The following is a 21,972-nucleotide window of genomic DNA, read 5'->3' on the forward strand; positions in this document are numbered from 1 at the left end:
CACCGAGATGAGTATGCATAAACAGACTTCACTAAAATAACCTTTAGCTTCCATCAGTTTCCCCCACATACTCCCACAATTTATAACCCTTTGTTGAAGTGGTATATAAGCCGCCTAGTCTAATGGCTTCTTTGGGTTTTTCATTCCTTTCTGTGAAGCCCCTGTGCACATAAAATTAACAATATTAACAAAATGTGTTTTCTTTTTCTCCTGCCAATCTGTCTTTTGTCAGATTAATTCACACACAGTGGTACACAAACTTTAAAAAGTAGAGAAAAAGTTGGTTTCCCCTCCTCCCCCACTTTTCTACAGTTCAATAGGGATTTGAAAAGCAGTGTTGACTTGGAAAACCTTATTTACACTCAGAAATCAAAGATTTCTGAAGTGTTTGTAATTGCCATAGGACCTTATAAATTAGTGAAATGCAAAATTTTGAAATTGATAAAAATTGGCAGAATATTAAAATAAAAATGCTGATTGATAGGTCATTATAATAAATAAAATCAACAGTTCACATTTTTATAATTTAAAAAATTCACTTATTAACTCTTTCAATTTCTGAGATCTGCCACAATCAATATAGGCAAATCGCCTAAAGCAGCGGTTCTCAACCTGTGGGTCGTGACCCCTTTGGGGATCAAACGACCCTTTCACAGGGGTCGCCGGGTACTCATATGTATCTGCATGTGGGCCTGTATGTGGGCCCGTATCTGCATGTGGGCCTGGAGACAGGTAGAGGAGCGGTGTCTTGGTTCCTAAGACCATCGAAAATATGTGTTTTCTGATGGTCTCAGGCGACCCCTGTGAAAGGCTGAGAACCGCTGGCTTAAAGGGAATGTGCAATATGCATGTTTCTGTACTTATATATGGTTGCTTGTGACTATGCCAGCGTCTTATTATTATTTTAATTTTGAAGTCACTATTAACCAAGCAAGTTGTGATAAGTGGATCAGGAGTTCTCAATGTTTCCATTTTTTACTGAACAATCTGTTGAAAGGGCAGTTTTCTTCTACAAGACTGCCTGTTGGGGCAGAAGTTAACCAGGACTCCAAGTGGTTTCACGTTCACAATCATGACACTAATCTATCAAGTACAATTCCTATGATACACAACAAAGAAAAGAAGGCCATCCTTGCCTCTATTTCCATGTCTGCCTTAGTGTCGTGATACTAATCTAGAGGGAGAAAGGTCTTTCGAAAAGTAGCCAAAATTGGAGATTGGAGATCCACACTTCATCAGGTGGAAAACATAAAATCCTTGCTTTTTACTGCAGACTCATTACACAAAGGATCAAAGTCAGTCATTCCTACATCCAAAAATGTACTCAGGACTCCAAAATGCTCCACATCTAAAAACTCGGGGCCGTTTCTAACACAAATTTTAGGGGCAAAGAGATTGCCAGTGAATTGTCTAAACTGGGAGAGAAAAACCCAGATCCTTCCCCCAGAAAAAGTCAGACTTCCATTCCAAAAAATAGTGAGTGACAAGAGCTGGCCACATTATCTTATTTGCAGCATAACCTATTTTAATAAGTACCCTGAAATGAAACAAACAAAAAATGCCATTTAGAACACAAGAGACAAAATATTTCATCCAAAGGAGAGATCTGCTGGATTTTAATATACTGAGTGTTTCAAATAAGCAAAACTTTTTTAGAGCTTTTACTAAGTATCTGATTTTACCAAGATCCTCTTTGCACTTAAATAATTATGGTGTTTTCTATAAAATATAAGAGGAGTCATGAAACAGTCAAAAACAAAGAATTTCAAGTCACAAAATAATGATGAAGTTAGCCTAAATCATAGATTAGTTATTACACACAGACATATGATGATACTAACAAGTTTCTTAGGAAATGTAACATTTACATGTCAATTTTCACTGAAATAGATATCAATATTTAATACTATGCAGAAAATCAAATAGACATCTTTAAGTACATTTAAATAAAACTGTATTTTTAGTCATTCATTAAAATTATCAACAGCATTGAAATTTCATCTATTAATGTTTTAAGAAATAAAATATTCTTTATCCTGGCATCTATTCCAGTACAAAGACCTAAGTCACACACAAAATGGGAAAACCAATTTTGGCAGCTTGATGAGAATGTAAATAGCGTAGGCCAATTCTCCCCAATGCCTAAGACACTGCCTGATAGATGAGACAGCTACCACTAAACATTCAGTAAATTGACCTACTAATGAACTGTAAAAGCCAGTGATCTTCCTCCCTTCTAAAACACAACCAAGCAAATTTCCTTGGTATTTTTTTATTAATCTGTACTGCATTTAAACACCCAGAGTAATCTGCACACGTTTTTTGTTTTGTTTTGTTGTGTTTTCAGCATCAAAATAAGACATAAAAACATTAGTGAAAATTCTGTGATCATTTTTCAATTCTCGGGTATAAAAACTACTGGATAATTAGTCTGAAAAGAGAGGTAGACAAAAGTTTGTTTTCTGTTTTGTCTATGTTTAAGACAAGTATTTACAAAACAAAAAATGCTGAATTTTGTCTTTTTAAGAAGGCACCAAAGGAAATTTTACTAATAAATGTTTGGAGCACCAAAAAAAGAGCCTAAGCACAATGTTTAAATTACTGAACTCAAAAAACAAAGTAACCTCTTTAATACCTTGTATTCTATCCCACTGTAAATGAAAGATTTACATTGTCAAGAATCATTTGCTCCCATGGGAGTTACTCTTAAAAAAAAATATTTTTAGTCTATAAATAAGAAAACCTTTCCCCTTACACAAAAGATCGCATCACGAATTGTTGTGAAAATTTTTCAGTTGATACTAAGTTATATGACAGTCTGTCAGAGAGCCACATTGCCAACCTACTGAAGACAGAACAATCTGGCTCCTTCCTCTCCAGGTTGTTTTCTAGATGACAGTCTCAGCTAATGAAGAATCAGAAGGAATCTGGGAAGTATCTAGGACTCTCAAAAGGATCATTAAGTACGCATTCACAGTCAAATAGCATATCCTCAAGCAAATGTGATATGCTATTTTCTACAAAACCTATTTCCAATAATACCGCTGTAATTTTTGTATTATCTTTGTTACTTACATTGCTGTACAAGCGTGTAATACTGTTATTTATTATAGTTTAAATTACTAGATGTCTTTCTCTTGTAAAGGCAGAGAAAAATGATGTACTCCCACAATACTTCTGAAATATTTTTGTTCTTAAGAATTTACCAGCTGGTAATACTTTAAAAGTTGCCATAAAAAAGACATAAAATATGTCTTCTTACCCAAAGTATGTGTGCCTGTATTTTTCAAAACAGGGTCTCTTATAGCATGAGTAAGACACTAGATATGAATGATTGAGAATCACCCATCTATCTCAGAAGCAGCTCATGTTCACTCTCAGTAGCCAATACACTTAACTCCCCCACAACAAGGGCACTATCAAGGATGCAACGGCCTAAATACATTGCATATGGAAGCACAAAGTTGGTCTTCACCCCCGTTAGAGGTCTTTCCTTCTCATTCTGGCTGACTTCAAAAGGTATGTAAGTGAAGACAATTTTCTCTCCCTCGGAGAGAAAAATAAAATGAATGTGAAAATAAATAGTCTGGTCTCTAAGACTCCTGAACATTTGTATTGTCTTAAATCTACTGAGAAACCTGGGCATAAACTTATGCAGTCTGAGTACTGTACTTATGTAAATAGCAGAGGGTATGGTTTTAATTTGGTTGTGACACCATAAATATTGGCATACTGAACATGTGCTTACTGCCATGAATTTTGAACTCTCTCTCTCCAGGGTCTGCTTCTGTTTTGTCCACATGCCAGAACAAGGACTACTTGCCCATAATTTCATATGATCAGAGCTGAGAAAATCGACTTTATTTCCAAGAAAAAAATACATTCTTTGAGTGATTTTTGAAATAATGACTTTTTCAAGATTTTTGCCTCCCACGGGATAAATCACAGTTGTCAATCTTAAAACCCCAAAGTGAAAAAGGACAAAAACAAACTAAAATAAGAATATATCTTACGTTAATTAGAAAGAAGAGAAGGGGAAAATTATTAAAAACATTTGAAAATGGACTTTTGATAGCCATGCCTTTCTTAGAATAAATTGATTACAATAAACATTATCGCAAGGTTCCCTGTTTAAAAATAATTTTCCTGGAAATGATACGTTTCTTTTTCTTGGTGAGGAAATAACATTCTAAGCAGTCATCATTATAATTTTGCCAATAAGGTTCTTTGTACATTCATTTTACTCAGTCTAAGCAGAAAGATTAAGAGGCCCTCCAGTGTGTCCCCTTTTAGTTCCTCAAAATGAAGCCAGACATTAGCTGCATCCCTCAGTTGTGAAATAAGGCATATGATTTCTTTAGAGTCCATCAGTAATGACCTATGAAGCCAGATGCCAACAGAACTGGCTGTGTTAGGTCTAAGTGGGCTATTTTCACTTCACTTAAGAGATCCACCATCCAATGGGACACTAAGCTAAAGGTCATTTAACATGTTACTCTCTGACATTTGAAAATTATGGGAGATAAGATACATATGTAATTAGAATTTCAGATAGAAAGTGGTCAATTCTGGACTCTTCTGGGAGTTTAGACAAGGTAGACATCCCAGACTGAGAGAAACAGGAAGGCTTTATTGGGACGCCCCCGTCAGGCTGGGCCTTATATACATTGAATATGTAGAATAAAGGAGAGATGGTGGTTACCCTTCCATTCTCCCTACAGGCAATAACTGTCTATGATGGTCCATTTACTCATCAAACGGCACCTGAACTGTTACACCTGCCTCCAAGCTAGTGTCCTTAGCTTGTCTTTAGCTTCCCTGTCCTTTATAATCAATCAGATGTACTTTTTTTTTTGAAAGCAAAACACAAATAAAAACAACAAAGATCAAAATTTAATTATTTAATGGAGAGTTAGGGATCTATTGTAGGTATGAGACTAGGAAAATGGCAGAAAAAACCCTTACCATTAGACCCTTTCCATTAGGAATGAGCACAGCAAACATGCAGCCTTCTCCCTAGGATCTCTAAGACAGTGTCTAAACACACTCCTTAGGATGTCAGGCAAAGTCCTTTATAATTAATTAATACTTTTTTTTCAATTTTATTTCCCACCAAAAAGAGCTGATTTTTAATAGCCTTTGTGCTTTCTCATAAGTCTACACCTTCTGCTTATAATGCTCTTCCTTTTCTAGTGAATTCTCTTTATCCTTCAAGACCCAACTTAAATAATGGCCTCATGAAAAGTCTTTCATGACCGTAAAAGGGAACATCTTTGGGTTCCTTTAGTGCTCTAAGCACATCTCTAATGTATCACAAGCCACACTGATTGTCAACATCAAGTACTCAAGGAATTACATTTTGATGATCTGTTTTCAGGATGTGACATGGTTTCTAGAACACAAGGCCTTTGATGTTTGTTGGATTGAAGTGACTTCTTGGTTCAAGAGTTGTGAGAGGAAAGAGATGGATTCCTCCCTGTGCTGAGCAGCGATCAGCTTTGTACAATCTGTTTATTAGAAAGATTGAGATGAGATCACAGCAGACCTTGAGAACACCAGAGTAGCCCCTTTTTCTTCAAAGTGTGGTCCTCAGTTCAGCAGCATCAGAAGCTCCTGGGAGCCTGCCAAATGCCCACTAAGGAACTACAAAATCTGAATCTGCGTTTTAATAAGATCCCCCAGTGACCCTTATGTTAAAGTTTGAAAAGCATGGATCCAAGCTTGATGGTAATAAACACAGCCAGGGCTCTACTCTCAGAAGGTTACCTGGCATCAACACCCCATATATGATGATTAGGGGGTGAGAGGGCATGGGGAAATCCTGGAAGTAGAACCCAGAATAAGGACACTTTTGCCACAGTTTTGGTAAACAACACCTGCGTGGGAGTAATGACAGTGAGAATGCAGAAATGACAAATATAATTACTTTATTTAACAATGGAAATGTTAATATTTGTTCATTAACTTGCCAATAATTTTGTGCTTGTTTAATCTATTCATGACACCTTTTAAATTTTTGTGAAAGGATAAGGGATATTGAAACAGAATAAAAAACTACTAGCTGCAAGTTGCATACTCAGTATGTTGGAGCTCTCTCTGAAAGAAAGCCCAGCTATGAGAAATAGGGACTCCTGTAACCATATGTATAATTGGATGCTAGAATGGGACTGAGGTACCAGCAGGATAGGCACCAGGACACCAAAGAGCAATAAAACGCTCTTCCATGAAGGCGGAATCCCTCACATACATCAAGGCGCCTTCCTGCCTTCTCCACCTCCTTTCCCAGACAAGCTCCCACTCAGAAGCCTGGGTAGGAAATGAAGAGATCCTAACCTGTCACATTCAGAGTTTTAACGATTCCAAATAACTGGACAATCATTTCTAAATCATACGGGCGTTTACGCTTGAAGTTACTCTAGAACTCTGTGTCTCTTGAGTGAGCTGAAAAACCATGCTCTTTCAGAAATATTCATTCTTATATAGGGAAAGATTCCCCCTGTAAAACTCAGGAGCAAGTAACAACTGTATTTTGATCAAGACACAAGGGTCATGGTTATTCAACACACCAGCACCACGCACAAGTTGCCAATGATTACAGGGGCATAAAGCACTATTCCCCGTGTTAGAGGCACACATAATCTCTACTCTGCACACATACACAGAACACAGCCCTCTTCGGAGTGTGTGGAATACACATACCAAGGTATATTCTCTTCTTGAGCAAACAATTGCCATAACCTGAACCCATCCCAACAAATTTCTATGTGGCTTTAATGGCTGCTGAAAACTAACACAACAACAAAACAAAAACAAACACAGACTTTGTCATGCTTGCAACAGATGCTAGAGCTCCACAGCAGAGAACCCAGAGGCTTGCAGTGGTTTTTCCTCACCTTTTATGACTTCTGAGGGCACACTTTTATGGGAATCGGCAACAGAAAGAGTATGGACGTTAAAGTGGTCATTTCATTTTCCATGTATTAAACCTCTGTAGATTTTTAATAGGTTAAAAGTTCTTGCTAATTCTGGTTTGGATGTGTCTTTTTACTGTATATTTTCCATATGTCACTCCCTGTCCCATAGCTATTGTTTACTACTACATATGACTTCACTCCTGCCATTGTATACATGAATGTTCTTTGCCTACGAATGCCACTCTTTCTCCCATCTCCATATCCCAAAACTTATCATTTCAATATCCTTGTAGAGGACTGACCAAGCAAAAACATTGATTTTTGTTATCTTTTCTCTCATATTATTTATACTTCTACTTTAGACACTAGGCTGGACTAAAGCATCCAACTCCATTGCAAGAGAACCATTGCTAAAATGTCTCCTGTATCTCCTCTCACTCTCTCACATTGTCAAGCTTTGTCTTAAGGCTCACTTCCTCCAAAATTGACTTCCTACTTCTCAAGCAGGTAGGTACAAGTATGCTCGATTCTTGTTGCAATAATTCGATACGATGCCTAATGCTCGGCAGTCATTTCATCCATGTCCCATCAACAGCTGTCCAGGAACTTTCCAGGCCAAAGTCTTATCTCATGTCACGTATTTATCCTTTTCCTTTCCCCTGGATCTCTCCCCAACTCACCAAACAAGTCAACAAACATTTTTAGAAACAAAATATGTTTATTTCCTCTTTCTTTTCTTGATTCTGGAACCACTTCAATATCTCCTTCTCTAGATGACTAAAACTTCCCCGAAAGTCTTAAACACTTTGTGTCTAACTTCTTCACTTACTCTATAACCATTCTCTCTCCCTCTTCTATACTTCTCATTATACCAAAGCGGATTTTGTTTTTGTTTTCTGTCACCATTGAAATATCATGGGCTGTTTCTCCACTGATCCTCATTTTCTTGACTCTCTGTTATATTTTGTACTGTAGGCCAATTTCCTTGACTTTTCTCTGTCCATCCTTGGCGGCATTCTCCACCTATCTTAACACTTATCTCTCTCTTCTCTTTTTCTTTTATTTTCTTGTTTTTTTCCTCTCTCTTTTTCTTTCCTCTCCTTCACTGCCTCTTTTTCACGGTTTTGGACCACAAATGTGAGATGTCCTGTTCCTTCTAACTTTATTCTTCACTTATCAGCAATCTTCATTCTGTCTCTATTTGCTACACACCATGAGGAATCAGGTCTCATTCACAGGTTGGCTGCCTGAATAGCTGGGTGAGAGGACCAAAAATGGTGTTGACAACAAAGCAGGAAGAATCATTCTCGTAATTATTCAAGCCTCAGTAATACATCAGTGTTCCTCCTTTGGTGCCTCCTATTTGTAATGACTTATCCACAGAATCTATTTCTGAGGTCTCAGTCAAAACAAACTACACATTAGACTGCATGAATTTCCAATACTTCCTTAATCTGCATATTTACTCACCAGTTTCCATCTCCTAAAATCCACTCTACCTTACCTTCGATTCTGCATATACACATCCAGGCCCCTCAAAACTATGCCTGCCCCTCACAACTTCTCTAAGCCTTTTCTAAGCCTTTTCTAATTGCTCTGTTGTAACGAACCTTGCCTTTCTTTGAATTCCCACCAAACAATGTATTTTATTCTGTACAATAGCTAGCAGCATGTCTTATGTCCCCTTTTTACTATAAAATACTTGAAGGCAGCGACTAAGTCTAATTCAACTTTGCATCTTCCACAATGCCTCATAGTTTCAGGCAGGTACTGGTGGCACTTTATGGTATAAACCTTAGTTCAGAGAGTTTTTATTTAGATAATATACAACCATGCAGAACTCTGTGCTATACGCAAGAGGTGAATGGGTAACTAAGGCAAAAAAAAAAAAAGAGAATTGTTGTTTTCAAGATCACAGAGAGTCCAGTTTAAAGGCAGCTCTTAGGATTTTCATAGACTGAAGGCCATCTATGCCCAAAGTTACTCATTAAAGAAAAAAAAAGGAAATAGCAAGTCACACATTACACAGAAACTATAATATCCACCATTGTCCGTTGTTTTGTAGGCCTGTGGAGCTGGGGCAGTTATTTCCGCTGCCAAACTTCCAGCAGTAACACTTAAAAGTTGCCAGTATGGTATGATGCCATCAGTTTTTAAAACTTAGAAAGGTTCATTGATTTTTACTGAGGTTTCTTACACAATCCACTTCCTTTAAGGCCAAGAGAGCCAACCCTGATTGAGAGAAGTTACAGAATGAATAAATGTTAGGGTATCCACATAGAAATTATTTAGTTTCCTTTCCTCACTTCAATTTCCAAATTTATTTTTGGCTTCCCTTGCTGGTAGTCATCACCACCAATGCTCAGGGTCACGCATTCTTATAGTCCCATCTGATATACCCTCGTACCAACTTCAGAGGAGGTAAATTAACACCTTAATGCAATAAAGCAGCTCTCTAAAGCAAGACAACCTGAAATAGGACTTTTTCCCTACGTCTCAAGTAAGACAAATGAATGTCACAATAGGTTGGTTATAATAGTGGTTTTATTACAAGACTGGCACAGTTACAGTAACTGTAAATCATAACTGTTGTTGGACTTCTACTTTACATAGTTGTAGTTATGAGTCTACTCTTGTAAGCCAGAACAATTATTTTACAATTAGTTTAGACATGTCTAAGTCCAGAAGGAAAATTTCTATTTCAATCATTTAATTTTCCTTGAACAGAACCCAGTGCTACCAAAAATCAGGTCAATTCAACACTTCACACTTGGGTTTCTAAGCATTGTCCAAAGCTGAACAAACATAAATGTAAATGCTCAAAATGTTAAGTATGTTTTCAACCAGTAGCAGAAAATAGCAATAATGGGCTTTCGTGCACTAAAGAAAAACAGACAAACAAATAAACAAAAAAGAAGCCGGTAACCTCATTCTCAAGGTAGAACATGGTTGTGATACTATAAAACATAATACACATCCCTGGATTTGGACTGCAAATCTATCACTTAAACATCTAGTAAATGACCCAATTTGTTTACATGGCCCTGTACCTTTTTATGGCCTTTCTATAAAGAAGTTATTACATCCATTCCCTTTATTTTGTTTAAGAGTGTTTGAATGAGCCCCAGAACCACAAGCCAGTTAAACAAGCTCTCCTTAGATGGACGTGGTCTCATATAATTCACCACTGCCGGGGAAATTTTCAAAACAATGTTTGTAGTTTGGAAACGCCACACATTCCCACACACCAAAAGTATTTCCTGTGCTTTATGCAGTTCTGAATGTTCAGTAGATATATTAAATAAGTCCTATTTTTGCCATTTTTTCCAAGTAAAAGTGTGGCATTTGCACTTCTTCCAGAAGATTTTCACCTCTAAGTGTTTTGCTATGGTAGGTTGACCACTCAGAAATGCCTGCAAATGAAGATTGCTAGAAAATGTGAAATCCAGACACCCTAATTGATTTCCTAGGATATAAATGTTAGTTCTAAAAGGAAACCATTTTAAAGCAGTTAGTTTAATGGGGTGCCCAACTGATGCCTATTAAAAGTTATCGGTGCAGATTAAAGATAAATTTTCTACTATAAAGAAAAAGTGCTGTTTTTAAATAAACACACAGAATATTTAATTCCTAATTTTACACTCTTAATCATGCCTGTAAACCTTAAGCCTGTTAATATTCTCAAGAAAGCAAAGATTACAATCACTTTTTCAAGGGTTAGCATTTATCAATTAGGTATCTAGACTCTCTCAACATCCAATATTGTGGCCCAGGTTTTGACCTGGGAAACGCCTGCTATTTTTAGATTGTTGATTTTTCTAGAAATGGTCAGGCAGTTCTGTGACTAATACAAAGCAAAGATACAGTTGAGTCCATGCTACATATCTATAACATATAAAACTGTATCTGAAACTGTAAAACATGCTAGTGTGCTATGAGGTCTCGTCTTTTGTATTATAGAGGCAATTTGTTTTCATGTAGGCCTCCACAAATAGAGTGTACTTTAGTTTATAAATAAAAGTAAAGCCAGTAACAAAATGATACTTCTCTAATAGGAAGTGTGCCCCAATACATTTGATTACCCACACCGTAAATATATTTCCAGCAGAGGAGATCTGCCTCCTGCACATCCCATCTCTGGCTCTGGATATGTAGATCTCTGCTATTCATACTAGCACTGTCCAACTTTTTTCTTGTTTTTATAGTGTCCACATAACTAACTGTCCTTTGAATGGATAATGCAATAGCAAATCACACTCTAGTAAGAAGTCTTTAGTATATTTCCATAGAACAATTTGAAAACTCTAGAAGTTATTTCCTGTGTTCTTAAACAATTTCCACCCTTCCTGTTGTCATGTCTCAGATTGACATTACGATAAATCAGAAATGAACCCTGATGGTTCCCCTTTTTCCAAACCCTGTTAGAAATTTCTAGTAAGGAACTGAATAGTTCTTTCTTCCCATTTGTTCACATCGTAATCACACTTTAAGCAAATGTTCTTTCTTAGTACACTGATTTTATACATCGCTTGCTGCCATGGAAAAAGAAATTATAATGCACCTCAGACTATGCATTTCTGCAGCAGTATGGGAAGCAAGCTGTGATTTATTCCTCAGTGGGAAATAAATAAGTAAAATGACTCTTTAAAAGACACATGTCCTTATAAATACCCAGCAAAAATAACTGCCAGAAACAACATGAGATAAGTACCCCATAAGTCCAACTTCTGTTGTTCAGGGTTTCTGATCTCTGTAGTGACTCAAAACGCAGGTGCACTGGCCAGCTGGGCATATATCAGTACAGAAGCGTATCTCCATCTTGCAAACAATGAAAAGCTTAAAATAGTATCCACTCATGAATAAGGCTTTCCTAGAATGCAAAAAGCATAGCTTCAGAAAAAAAAAAAAATGGCACGACATCTTGTTAACACATCCACCAAGAGAATTCATTCATGTCAAATCGTTAAACACCACAAAATATTTCTATCCGTGTAGACAAGGGACCAGAATGAACCTACCGCAGTAGAAAAATGATTCAGTTACTCAAATGGAGAGCAATTCATTTTCCACAAAACTTGAAATCCTTTCCCTTAAAAGCGTCAGGGCTGTTTTCTTTGCTTCTTGCAATGTAATAGCTTCATTACACTAATTCAGTGTGCTGGAAGCGGCCGCCCTTTTATCACCATCTCCTGATCCCTCACCCAAGCTCATTCTGCATGCCATCCATTTTTGTGAATGAAGTGTGAAAATAGCTCTTTGTTTACATAAAGAAGGCAATAGAGAGTAGTGTGGACACAGGCTTAGCTTATGTGAGTGTAGCTGAGGCTGTGCAGCCTGCCCTTCTAACAAGTTCCGAACTTCCAAACGTGCCTAATGACTGGGAGAAAATTCCAACAGTTAAGCAGTTCACCACACACCCCACAGCAAAATTCTCCTACTACATGCCTGCTTAGAGAACCACTGGAAATAAAGTGGTTTTGACTCCATCTGAAACACAAAGACCGCCTTTTCTTTCATTCTGTTTGTTAACTGGAAACTCTGCAGGAAGCACACCCTGCGAACAGCCCATCAGGACCTTTGAGTACATACACCCAGGAGGCCTGGTCACTTTTTCCCTGCTGTGCTCATACTCAGCACTAGACTCTTCTTGTCTCTCACACACCATAAGCCTTTGCATGTCTCTGTGCTTTTGTGCAGGCTGTTCCCTTTGCCTAGAACGCTTTCCTCTTTCTCCCTCTCAGAACCATTTCATAAACAAGGCACTTCTTCTGTGGGAACTTGTCTCCTTGCACTTCTTTTGCAGGCAGAACCAACCACTTAGTCAATCAACAGAGGATTTTTGAAGTGAAGTAAAGCACTCCGTGTTCCCAGAGCACTTGGAGCGCAGAAGTAACACACCATGAGATAAAAGAAGGATCCGCCATAGCCTCTTGGGCAGGGCTTGTCAAGGGCAGGGGCTGCGTCTCGCTCTTTGTGAACCCAGAACCTAGTGCAAAGCTTAGCAAAGAGCAGATGCTCGTAAATATTTGCTAAATAATAAAAAAAAAGAAAGAAAAGAAAAAGAAAAATAGCGTTCTAATAAAATATTAGACCATTTAACTCATGCAAGAAGAGGCACGTGGCTCTGAGTCCTGGCTTGGAGTCAGACCTAGGTCGAAACATTTACCAGCTGTGGGACCTTGGCTAAGCTACTGAGCCAGTGAAGCCTTGGTGTTTTTCCTAATACCTCATGGGACGGTTATAAACATAAACTGTATACTGTCTGCAAACATGGAGCACAGAGCAGGCACTCCTGGGGAGCTGTTATGAAGCATTACAAAACCAGAGGCTCGCTAAGAGCTCTTTAGACCCATTCAACTCCCTCCAAAAAATACATTCAAATCCTGCCCTTCCTGGGTCCTGCCAGGGAGCTCTCACAGGTGTCTTATCAGCACGCAGTGGACACAGAAGCAATGCGAATCTATACCTTTGCACTTACCATGTACATGCCTTGTGCTGTTTGGGGATGTTGGTTTCACTCCAAGAACCAGATGCCCCCCTTTGCCTCTGCCCCCTGAACCCCAGCAACAATACAATACACACCTTATTTGATTGAGAAATGGCTCAGCTACTATCCATAGGGGGGAAGTCAAGTACTAACTAACTAACTAACTAACTAACTAAATAAATAAATAAATAAATAAATAAATAGAGTTTGAAAATAAAAGTCAAATTAAGCCTAGCGCCAAGAAAGCAAAATTACTGAAGCTAGTAGCCTGGCAAGGATGGTTGAGTTTTGAAACCCGGCAAATATCCAGGGAGGAAACTGCTCAGTCGCCAGGACGCTAGAAATCACTGCTTGACGATGGTACATGAAGGCTCCTGTGTAGTCAGGTAACTGATAAAACTGGCTACACTCAATTTAAAATGTATTCTCATGAAGTCAAAGACACAATGAGCTAATGTTACCAAAAAGTATCACTCTTAATCATTTGGCTTTGATGATCAAAGTAATTAGTATAGCTACTCTTTATAAATTTTCAGCTCTTTTTGTTCTCAGACTTAGGAACTTCACAAACAAAAATTTTAAAAAGGTAAATTAATCCTGTTTTAGGCAATCCATTCAAGTCCATAGCTATGAATTTCTTTCCTGATGTTTTTGACTTCAAAGAGAAATCTGAACCTCCGAATAGTATATCTTATATAAAGTAGAGTAAATAAAAATTAGGGTCACTCATCAAGTCATTCAAAAGAATAATAGGCTGTTCTTTGCAGGCCGTGCTTACTCACTCATTCCTGTGGTAGTTTCACCACTGAGACATCCTGCTAAATAAAATGATCAAAGTTATCTTTTTAAAAAACCCTCCTATGGAATTATGCATTCCATTGTCAACTATCCTCTTCATTGTCATCAATTAATCAACAAAATATTAAAATGAGCATCATTCATCCTGGACCTGGTATACCGGCTTAAAATGAGATCCTAACATGTAATAGTAAAAATTCTAAAGGTACTATTTCAAGTCATTTGCCAAATTGTCAGATTGTTACCCCAACCGATGTATTATAATACACATTAGTCAGATTATCTGTTTTATTTCATTAATATGATTATTCTGAGATTGATTTCCTCAGTCTTCTTGTAAAGAATGCTTCATAATCAAGGGAGTTCCACTTCCTAACACAACCTGCAAAGCATGCTACCCCCTAAAATAATAAATGCTTTTATGCAAAGCATCAGAATTTTAAAACTAGAATTCCATTTACCTAATTGGTTCTCACATAAAGAAAAATATATCACCACATTAGCATTTTAACACTGTTAAACTCAACAGTCACCTTGACAAAGTCACTTCAGACCCCTAGGCCTCACTTTACACATCTGTGAGGATAAGCTCTTGGGATCTTTCCAGTCCTCACATTCCACGCACCATATTTATTGCTGATTCCTAGCCCCTGCAAGTTATCCATGAGCTACAAGCAAAAGATGGAAAGAAAAGTACACTGATTTTGGAGGCATGTCAGCCATTCAAAATTCACCATTCTTAAGATTCCTTGGCCCATATCACAACAACCCCATCTTCAGAAAATACAGGGGTACACACAGCAATGGCACTTTTAAGAGAGCAAGGAGACCAGTTCTAGGAAACCTACCCACTTACTTGGTAAATAGTCACATAATACATGGTATATAGTTGACCTTTGAACAATGCAGGGGGTTAGGGACTTCGACCCCTGCTTAGTAAGAAATCGGTGCTTAAGTTTTGATTCCCCAAAACTTAACTACAGTTGGCGCAGAGCATCTGTTGCTTCAAAAAACAGTATTTTCAATCTGCAGTTGGGAAATCAACTGTTGGGAATGTGAAAATACTGTTTTCAATCCATGGTTAGTTGAAACACAGATGTTGAAACCTGGGATATGAAGGGCCTATTTTATTTATAAAAAAAAAAGAAACAAAAAACCTGCATATAAGTAGACCCGCTTAGCTCAAACCCACGTTGTTCAAAAGTCAACTCTGTTCAACAAGACGATAAAGTAGTTCTCTGATAGACATGTCTTATCACAACCAATAAACAAGTTTATCTTCCTATGACAAAGGTAAAAAATATGTAGAAGTTCCAAGACCAAAGGGAGATCTTCAAAGGTGGCCTGCCATCCTAGTGAATGCCATAGTCTTACTGTAATGAGGCACTACATCCAGAACCACTTATTGGGTACATACTATATAGAACCTCCTGCTGCAGGGCTGGAGCTCCCACAGAGAGCAAGTTGGGCAAGGTCCACGCTCTCAGGGAACTTACATTCTTTGGGGATGGCAGTTGGGGTAGGTTCTCAATTAATTAATTAATTAACAACAAGACTATCAAAGAATGATACATGCTATGTAGTTAAGTAACCTTGATGTGATAGTGAGGGCTGGCTAATTTAAGATTAAATGGTCAGAAAAAAAGACCTTGCTGAAAAGGTGCCCCATCTAATCTAGAAGACAGGAAGATGTCACCCACACAAAAGCAGCTGATCAGCACTGTCCAGGGAAGCAGGGACGACCAACCAGGTCTGCAATCCTTTACCATGTGTGCCATATCCCCCTTCCCCATCTCACGTCCAGGCCCCAACCCTTGAACTAGAACTAAAGAAGCTGAAAGAAAGAGGCTTGAAAGCCACCCTATCCTTCCATACTCCAGTTCCTTCAAGCCACGGGCTGGACCTGAGCTGCCAAGCAGGGAGAAGAGATAGGAGTTTGAAGTCCAATATGAATTAGATTGTCCGTAGCTAAAAGTGTCCAAATTTAACCATCTGGCAGGCACACCAATTAATCAGGAAGAAGACCATCAGGGTTGGAGTCGTGTCCTAGAGGTCCCGAGCTGTGCCAGGCATTAACCCCATAGTTTCTGGTTCGCAGGTGGTCTGTTTATCCTGGAAGAGTAGCACTGGCTCCATTCCAACCCACTGGGAATATTTCAGGAATTTAATAATCTGTAGAATAATACTGGTGCATACCAATTGAAAAATCAACCACTACAGGTATCCTTAAGTGACAGGAAAGGGAAGTTTGAAAAAATAGCAATTGGAGGCAATGGTGGAAAAAGAATAAACAGAGACTATTTCATAAATGAGCTATAGAGAAATTATACAGGGTTATATAGAGATAGTCTGGCTATGTGTAACACTTCCAAATAAAACAATCAGAAACACCAAAATTACACTAAGTAAATGAAGTGACTTTTATTACAACTTCCACCACTTGGTTGATACAAATAGAAACCTATGGAGAAAATTCTACCAGTCCTGGAAACATTTGTGGGGGGAGGGGGGTGGACATTATGAATGCATTGATTCAATTATAATTTATATATCACATCACATTATCATTAGAATTTGGTTTCTACAAAAACTGCAAGTTTATAGATAAAACAGAATTTTAGCAGTGCAAAGTTTGAAAAAACATGAAGTGGAAGAGAATATAAAGAAGATAAGCAAGAAATAAGTTTCAAGGGGGATGACATAAGGATAGACAAAGCTAAGGCTTCAGAGCCTGAGACAGAGCTCTACAAAATAGCACCTCTGAGGAAAGTTTAGTGTGAGACCCTAGCATCTAGTTACAACTATTTACCAAATGATATTCTAGTCCCTGAATCTTCTTCCAGACCTTTATACTGCCCAATTACCCTTTAGAAGTCAAAACAAAGTATATCAGGTTAAACGTAAAAGATAACAGTTGGTAGGGGAGAAAAGTTACCATAATATAGAATAGGGCTTCTCTGTCACCTGTTGTGAAAAACAATATTCATCATTACATAATGGCAATTTACTTCTTCAACTTCCTCAACTATCTCAAACAGAGCAGAGAACCAGGAGGAAGTTCTGGGTTTTTTTTTGTTTTTTTTTAAGCCTCTAACACAAATAAATGTCACAAAGGTCACGCAGTACAACTTATACACTGACAGGAAAGTCCCTTTAGTCCTCAGTCAGAGCCTATTTACTCTTGGATGCTCTTCTAGGAATTGAGAGTATCTGTTTTTTTAGTCAAGTACTGCTCAGGAGCTGCCACCTAAAAAGGGTTGGGGAGTGGGCATGATTTTGTTAGATAGAGACACATAGGCAGTCGGAGGAGGAGGAAGCTGGCACTGAAAAAGAGGCAGAAAAGCCATAAACACAAGATACACATTCTCGGAAAGGCACTACTAGGGGACCATTTTTCTCCTAGAGGCCACAGAAAATCCTTAAGGAAAAGAGCTCATACAGTAAGTGATGTTTATAAGGATAACCCTTACTAACAGAGGCATTTTCCAAATCTTCACTCAACATAGTTAAAGAAAATGAGAAGATAAGAAGCATGTTTTGGGTCTATGGGTAAATCAAAATCACTCACCAATTAATTACACAAGGTGCATGAGGCCTTACTCCATCAACAACTTTCTGATTGGTGTCTGTTTGGACTATATGTAACAGACAAAGTAAGCCTTGTTTCATTTGGTTTTTGCTACAACTCAGAATGCCATCCCAGAACTTACTCATTTCATGGTATGCATTCTCCCTACAATGAGTGCACACAGATAACAGTCATGTTTCCCCATGGTCATACAGGAAGCATAGGCCAGAAACCCTACATAGGTCATTCTTATCTCTCATCCCCTTCTTTAAGCTAAATCTGGAGACCCTTAGTCTTATATGTGAGGCTTCAGGGTTAAAAGTAAGGTTAAGAAGTAAGGACACAAAGGCAACTTATAATATTGGAGGATAAAGCTATTTTTACAGTAAAGTGGCAGAAACTGCAATACAGTATTAAGTCAGAAACCAGGTAACAGATTAAATGACATTGATCCCTCAAAACTAATTTTGAAGCACCTTCACACATGACCATCTAAATCCAAAGATCTAGCATTGGCCATAGCGATCGCTTTCCATTTATAACACCTCTTGAGATACCATGTTAATATTGACGCTGAGCAGGCCTGGGGATTTGACTGAGTCAACATCATTTGAGACTTTGGAATGCTCAATGAAAGAAAGTATCATTGGGAGGAGTCCTTGAAAGCAGGAATGAACTAAAGTCACAACAGACCAATGTGAACATTTCATATTTATCGCTTAGAAGACCTTTCACAAAACGATGCAATGCACAAACTGGGCTGATGGCATTTTCTATGTGGCACCCTCAGGTGGGTTTGCACTTACAGAAATATGCAACCATCTAAATGGAGAAGATTAATACGTCCATCAAACACCAATCATAATTCAATATGAGGGCAAAAACAAATACCCACATAGGGAATGGAAAAACTTGAAAGCCACAGAAAAAGAAGAAGAGGGTCTAACAAATCTGTTCCCATTCCAGGGAAATCTTCTTTAGCACCTACCTGTTATCCTCAAATCTTGGAATCTTGAGGAATAAAAATCAACCTGAGCATGTGCAGGAAAATAGCTCTATATTGCCCCCTAGTGCTGGCCTGCCCCACTTCTCCTTAGGCTGAAAACTACAAGGTGAGTGAGTAGTCCCTCTACCTCCAGTCACTTCCTGCTGCCAGCCTCTCAAGAGCTAAACATAGCCCAATCCTCTGCCCACAGATTAGGAAACAACCAGGCTATTTTTAGCATCATGCATCTTAAGAATGGCAATGGCCCAGCCTGTGATGGCAACAGAATGTGTGTGTGGCCTGGCTTAATGAACTACCTCTCTGAAGGGTGTGAACCTACTCATTAAAAGTGGCCAATGACCACGTGAGAGCTCTGGGGCCCATTACAAAGTGATCATGGTATGTGGATCACAAGAAAGAATGACGTGGAAAGGACAATGAGAGGCAAAAGTAGAGAAAGGAATCAGGAAGATGACAGATGCCAGGACAGGCTTGATAAGTCAGAGCAGTAGGAGAAATGATATGGGACAGGAAGGATAAAAAATAGAAGTCAGAAGCCAGGAATGTTGGGCATTGTCATTCTGGAGACGCTTGTCTAGTAAGAAGCAATATTTTGAACTGGACATTTATTTTACATGAGAAAGAACAAAGGTTGGTCTGATCTGTTTCCTGCCAGGGTACAGCTGGTGCTGGGGCTCCTTTGATCACTTTCCCCCAGTCCTCTGCAGCTCCTGTGATTAGAGATAGATCCTTTGGCTGCCCTTTGATCAGCAGCTCAAGCAGCCTGCAGGTGCCATGTGCCATCATATTAGCAAGTTGTAAGAAGCAACCACATCAACACTGGCTCATAAATGTGATCCATAGATTGCTGTGCACACAACAAACACAGATAATATCTGCCAAGGTCCTAGGAATCCTTAATCTATTTTTGTACTTCAGAACTTTCTGTGCTTCCTTAAAGATGAACACTTTAGAGAGTTTACATTCAAAGTTGAAGCTCGGAAACACCACAATCCAAAAAGAAAAAGTTGCTGTGACCTAAAAATACAGCACACACAATTCTGATTTTCTAGGTATGTTGTTTGTGTTCACTTCTCCTGGTTAACGAAGTGACAGCATGCTTGCATTCTGAATGGATGACATCCAAAGCACTAAAAACATGTACATTTCTCTTCAAATAACATTAAGAGCCACCACTTGTAAACAGGGTGTTTAATATTCTAATTTTAGACAGCCTGCATTAACATTGTGGTTTCATGTGCAGTATAAAATTTCTATTTACAAAGTATTCTCAAAAATGATTTCATAATGGTAGATCAGGAGGAAAAGAGTTTAGAAATTGAATGATGTAAATCATATGGGGTTCAGAGGCTAAGCAAATTACACACCCTGAAGCTGCCCTCACTTTATGAAAGGAGCCTTTCTCCAGCTCTGTGCAATCCCAGCCCAAGGGAACTTGCATCTGAGAGTTTTCTAAACATTTCAGGTACACTTGAAAGCTAAAAGTAATTCTCATTTCCTATGCAGGATTAAGTCGTTTCCCGCACACACAAAATAGCAGTCATTCACCAACACATATAAAAACACACAGCCAGAAAGAAAGGTAAGGACTTCAGCGTACACACAAAGGCACATTAAAAAAAAAAAAAAAAGAGCACCAGAGAAATACATTTTTAAATTCCCCCCTTAAAAAGTCCACATGGCCTCTTGACCTTTCCTATCTACTTACTGATTAATTGATGCCTTTCCACTTAAGAGGGCTCAATTAATGCGGCTGATACATTTCCTGAAACACCCCCCAACCCAATAAAAAAAAATCTGAGTAAAGTCAAACATGCCAAGACTCATTCATTTTTGGATTCGTTTTTAGAGGCAGTTCTTGAACTTATAACTCTGGCAATGAGAGGTCCTGTAGTGTGCGTTTGAACTGACGTTCACGATCGCTTGCAGAAGGTCCCCTCTTGAGCTGAGGCTGCAGTGGCACTCCTGTTTGCCCTGGTAGAGCTTTGTGGCAGCTCCCGCAGTTGCAAACTGCGCGGCACCCTCCGAAACCCCATGCCAATGAACGCAGCACGCATTTGCATGGGTAGAAAGGCGACTCTACCCTTGCAGGCTGGTGTACATCACACACCGATGCACAATACCAATGTAACACACACAGCGAGACACAAGCAGGAGAGGCTGGGGGAAAAAGACTCACCGTTCTGTTCCTTGTTGCTGGAGAACTGGAATTTACTACTCAGGTTGGACTCAGCCTGAGTGCCGTGTCTCTGGCCGGCCAGGGCAGATGTCAGAAGGAGAAGCCCGAAGAGGAGCATTTGGCTGACTGGGGCGAGAGCTCACTCACGGCGGGCACTTTGGAAGCCGGACTCCCGAGTCTCTTTCACCGCCGCCAGGGGAAGGCTGCACTGGGGTGGAAGCGCCGAGCCTGCTCTGGCAGCAGAGAATCGCAGGGTAGTTTCCACATAATCCCATCCAAAACTTTTTCCTAGAGCCCTCTTCTGTGTCTCCAGTTTTTGAAAAGGATCAAAGCAAAACCTGGACCTGAACCAGTTTCCCAAGGTTTAAACAAATCCTGAGCTGTGCCGAAGTGGTGGGGGTGGGGGTGAAGGCACGGGAGGAAAGAGGGGGTGGGGACGCGGGGGAGCTGGGGGAGCGGCGAGAAGTCACCAGCAACTTGCTGGGAGCACCTGTCAGTTTGGGGGACAGGACAGAGGCGAAAACTCAAGGGTCGCACGAAGCCAGCCTCGAAACCAAATTGGCGGCGAGCACTTTCTGATCAATCACAAAGCTGCCAATAGATGCAGCTCTCCCGGCGCCCCTCTCTCCCGCCCCACCCCCACCCCCAAAGGGGGAGGGGGAAGAAACAAGGCGAGGGTTCCGCGGCGGGACCCGGGGCCGCGGAGCCGGAGCGGGGCGGAGGGTCTCCGGGCCGAGGCCGCCCCGGGAGCGGGCGGAGGGAGGCCACGGGGCTCTGGCTCCCCAGCCCAGCGCACAGCCTTGCGCCTGGAAGCAACCGCTGCAGCACGGATCCCGGCACCTGGCTTGAGTTTTCTGCGATCAAAGTTCACCTTGTTTGGGGTGCGACCCCCGCTCCTCGAAGTCCGGGGAAATCCGGCAGCTCGGGGTCACCGCGGGGCTCCGGGCGTTCCCGGGGCTCTCCCCTCGCGCCTCCTGCTCCACACAGACCTCGGGGCTCGGCTGGGCGTCTCGGCACCGG

The 21,972-nt window shown here is 39.7% G+C and overlaps 1 protein-coding gene across 2 annotated transcripts in view; it reads right to left on the bottom strand.

Moving 5' to 3' along the window:
* The window catches only part of PDGFC (platelet derived growth factor C), a 193,908-nt gene extending 172,338 nt beyond the window's left edge, over positions 1-21,570 (bottom strand). Inside the window, exon 1 of one of the 2 annotated variants that reach the window (XM_019626465.1) lies at positions 20,953-21,570. In XM_019626465.1, the coding sequence (XP_019482010.1) occupies positions 20,953-21,070 (118 nt within the window). In that variant the 5' untranslated portion in view covers positions 21,071-21,570. Of the gene's footprint in view, positions 1-11,625; positions 11,745-20,952 lie in introns of those variants that run through there. The other variant, XM_019626464.1, reaches the window with a different exon arrangement.
* Between the last annotated feature and the right edge of the window lie 402 nt (positions 21,571-21,972).

This window comes from Hipposideros armiger, unplaced genomic scaffold, assembly GCF_001890085.2.
Source record: "Hipposideros armiger isolate ML-2016 unplaced genomic scaffold, ASM189008v1 scaffold_679, whole genome shotgun sequence".
In the NCBI taxonomy this organism is placed as follows: Eukaryota; Metazoa; Chordata; class Mammalia; order Chiroptera; family Hipposideridae; genus Hipposideros; species Hipposideros armiger.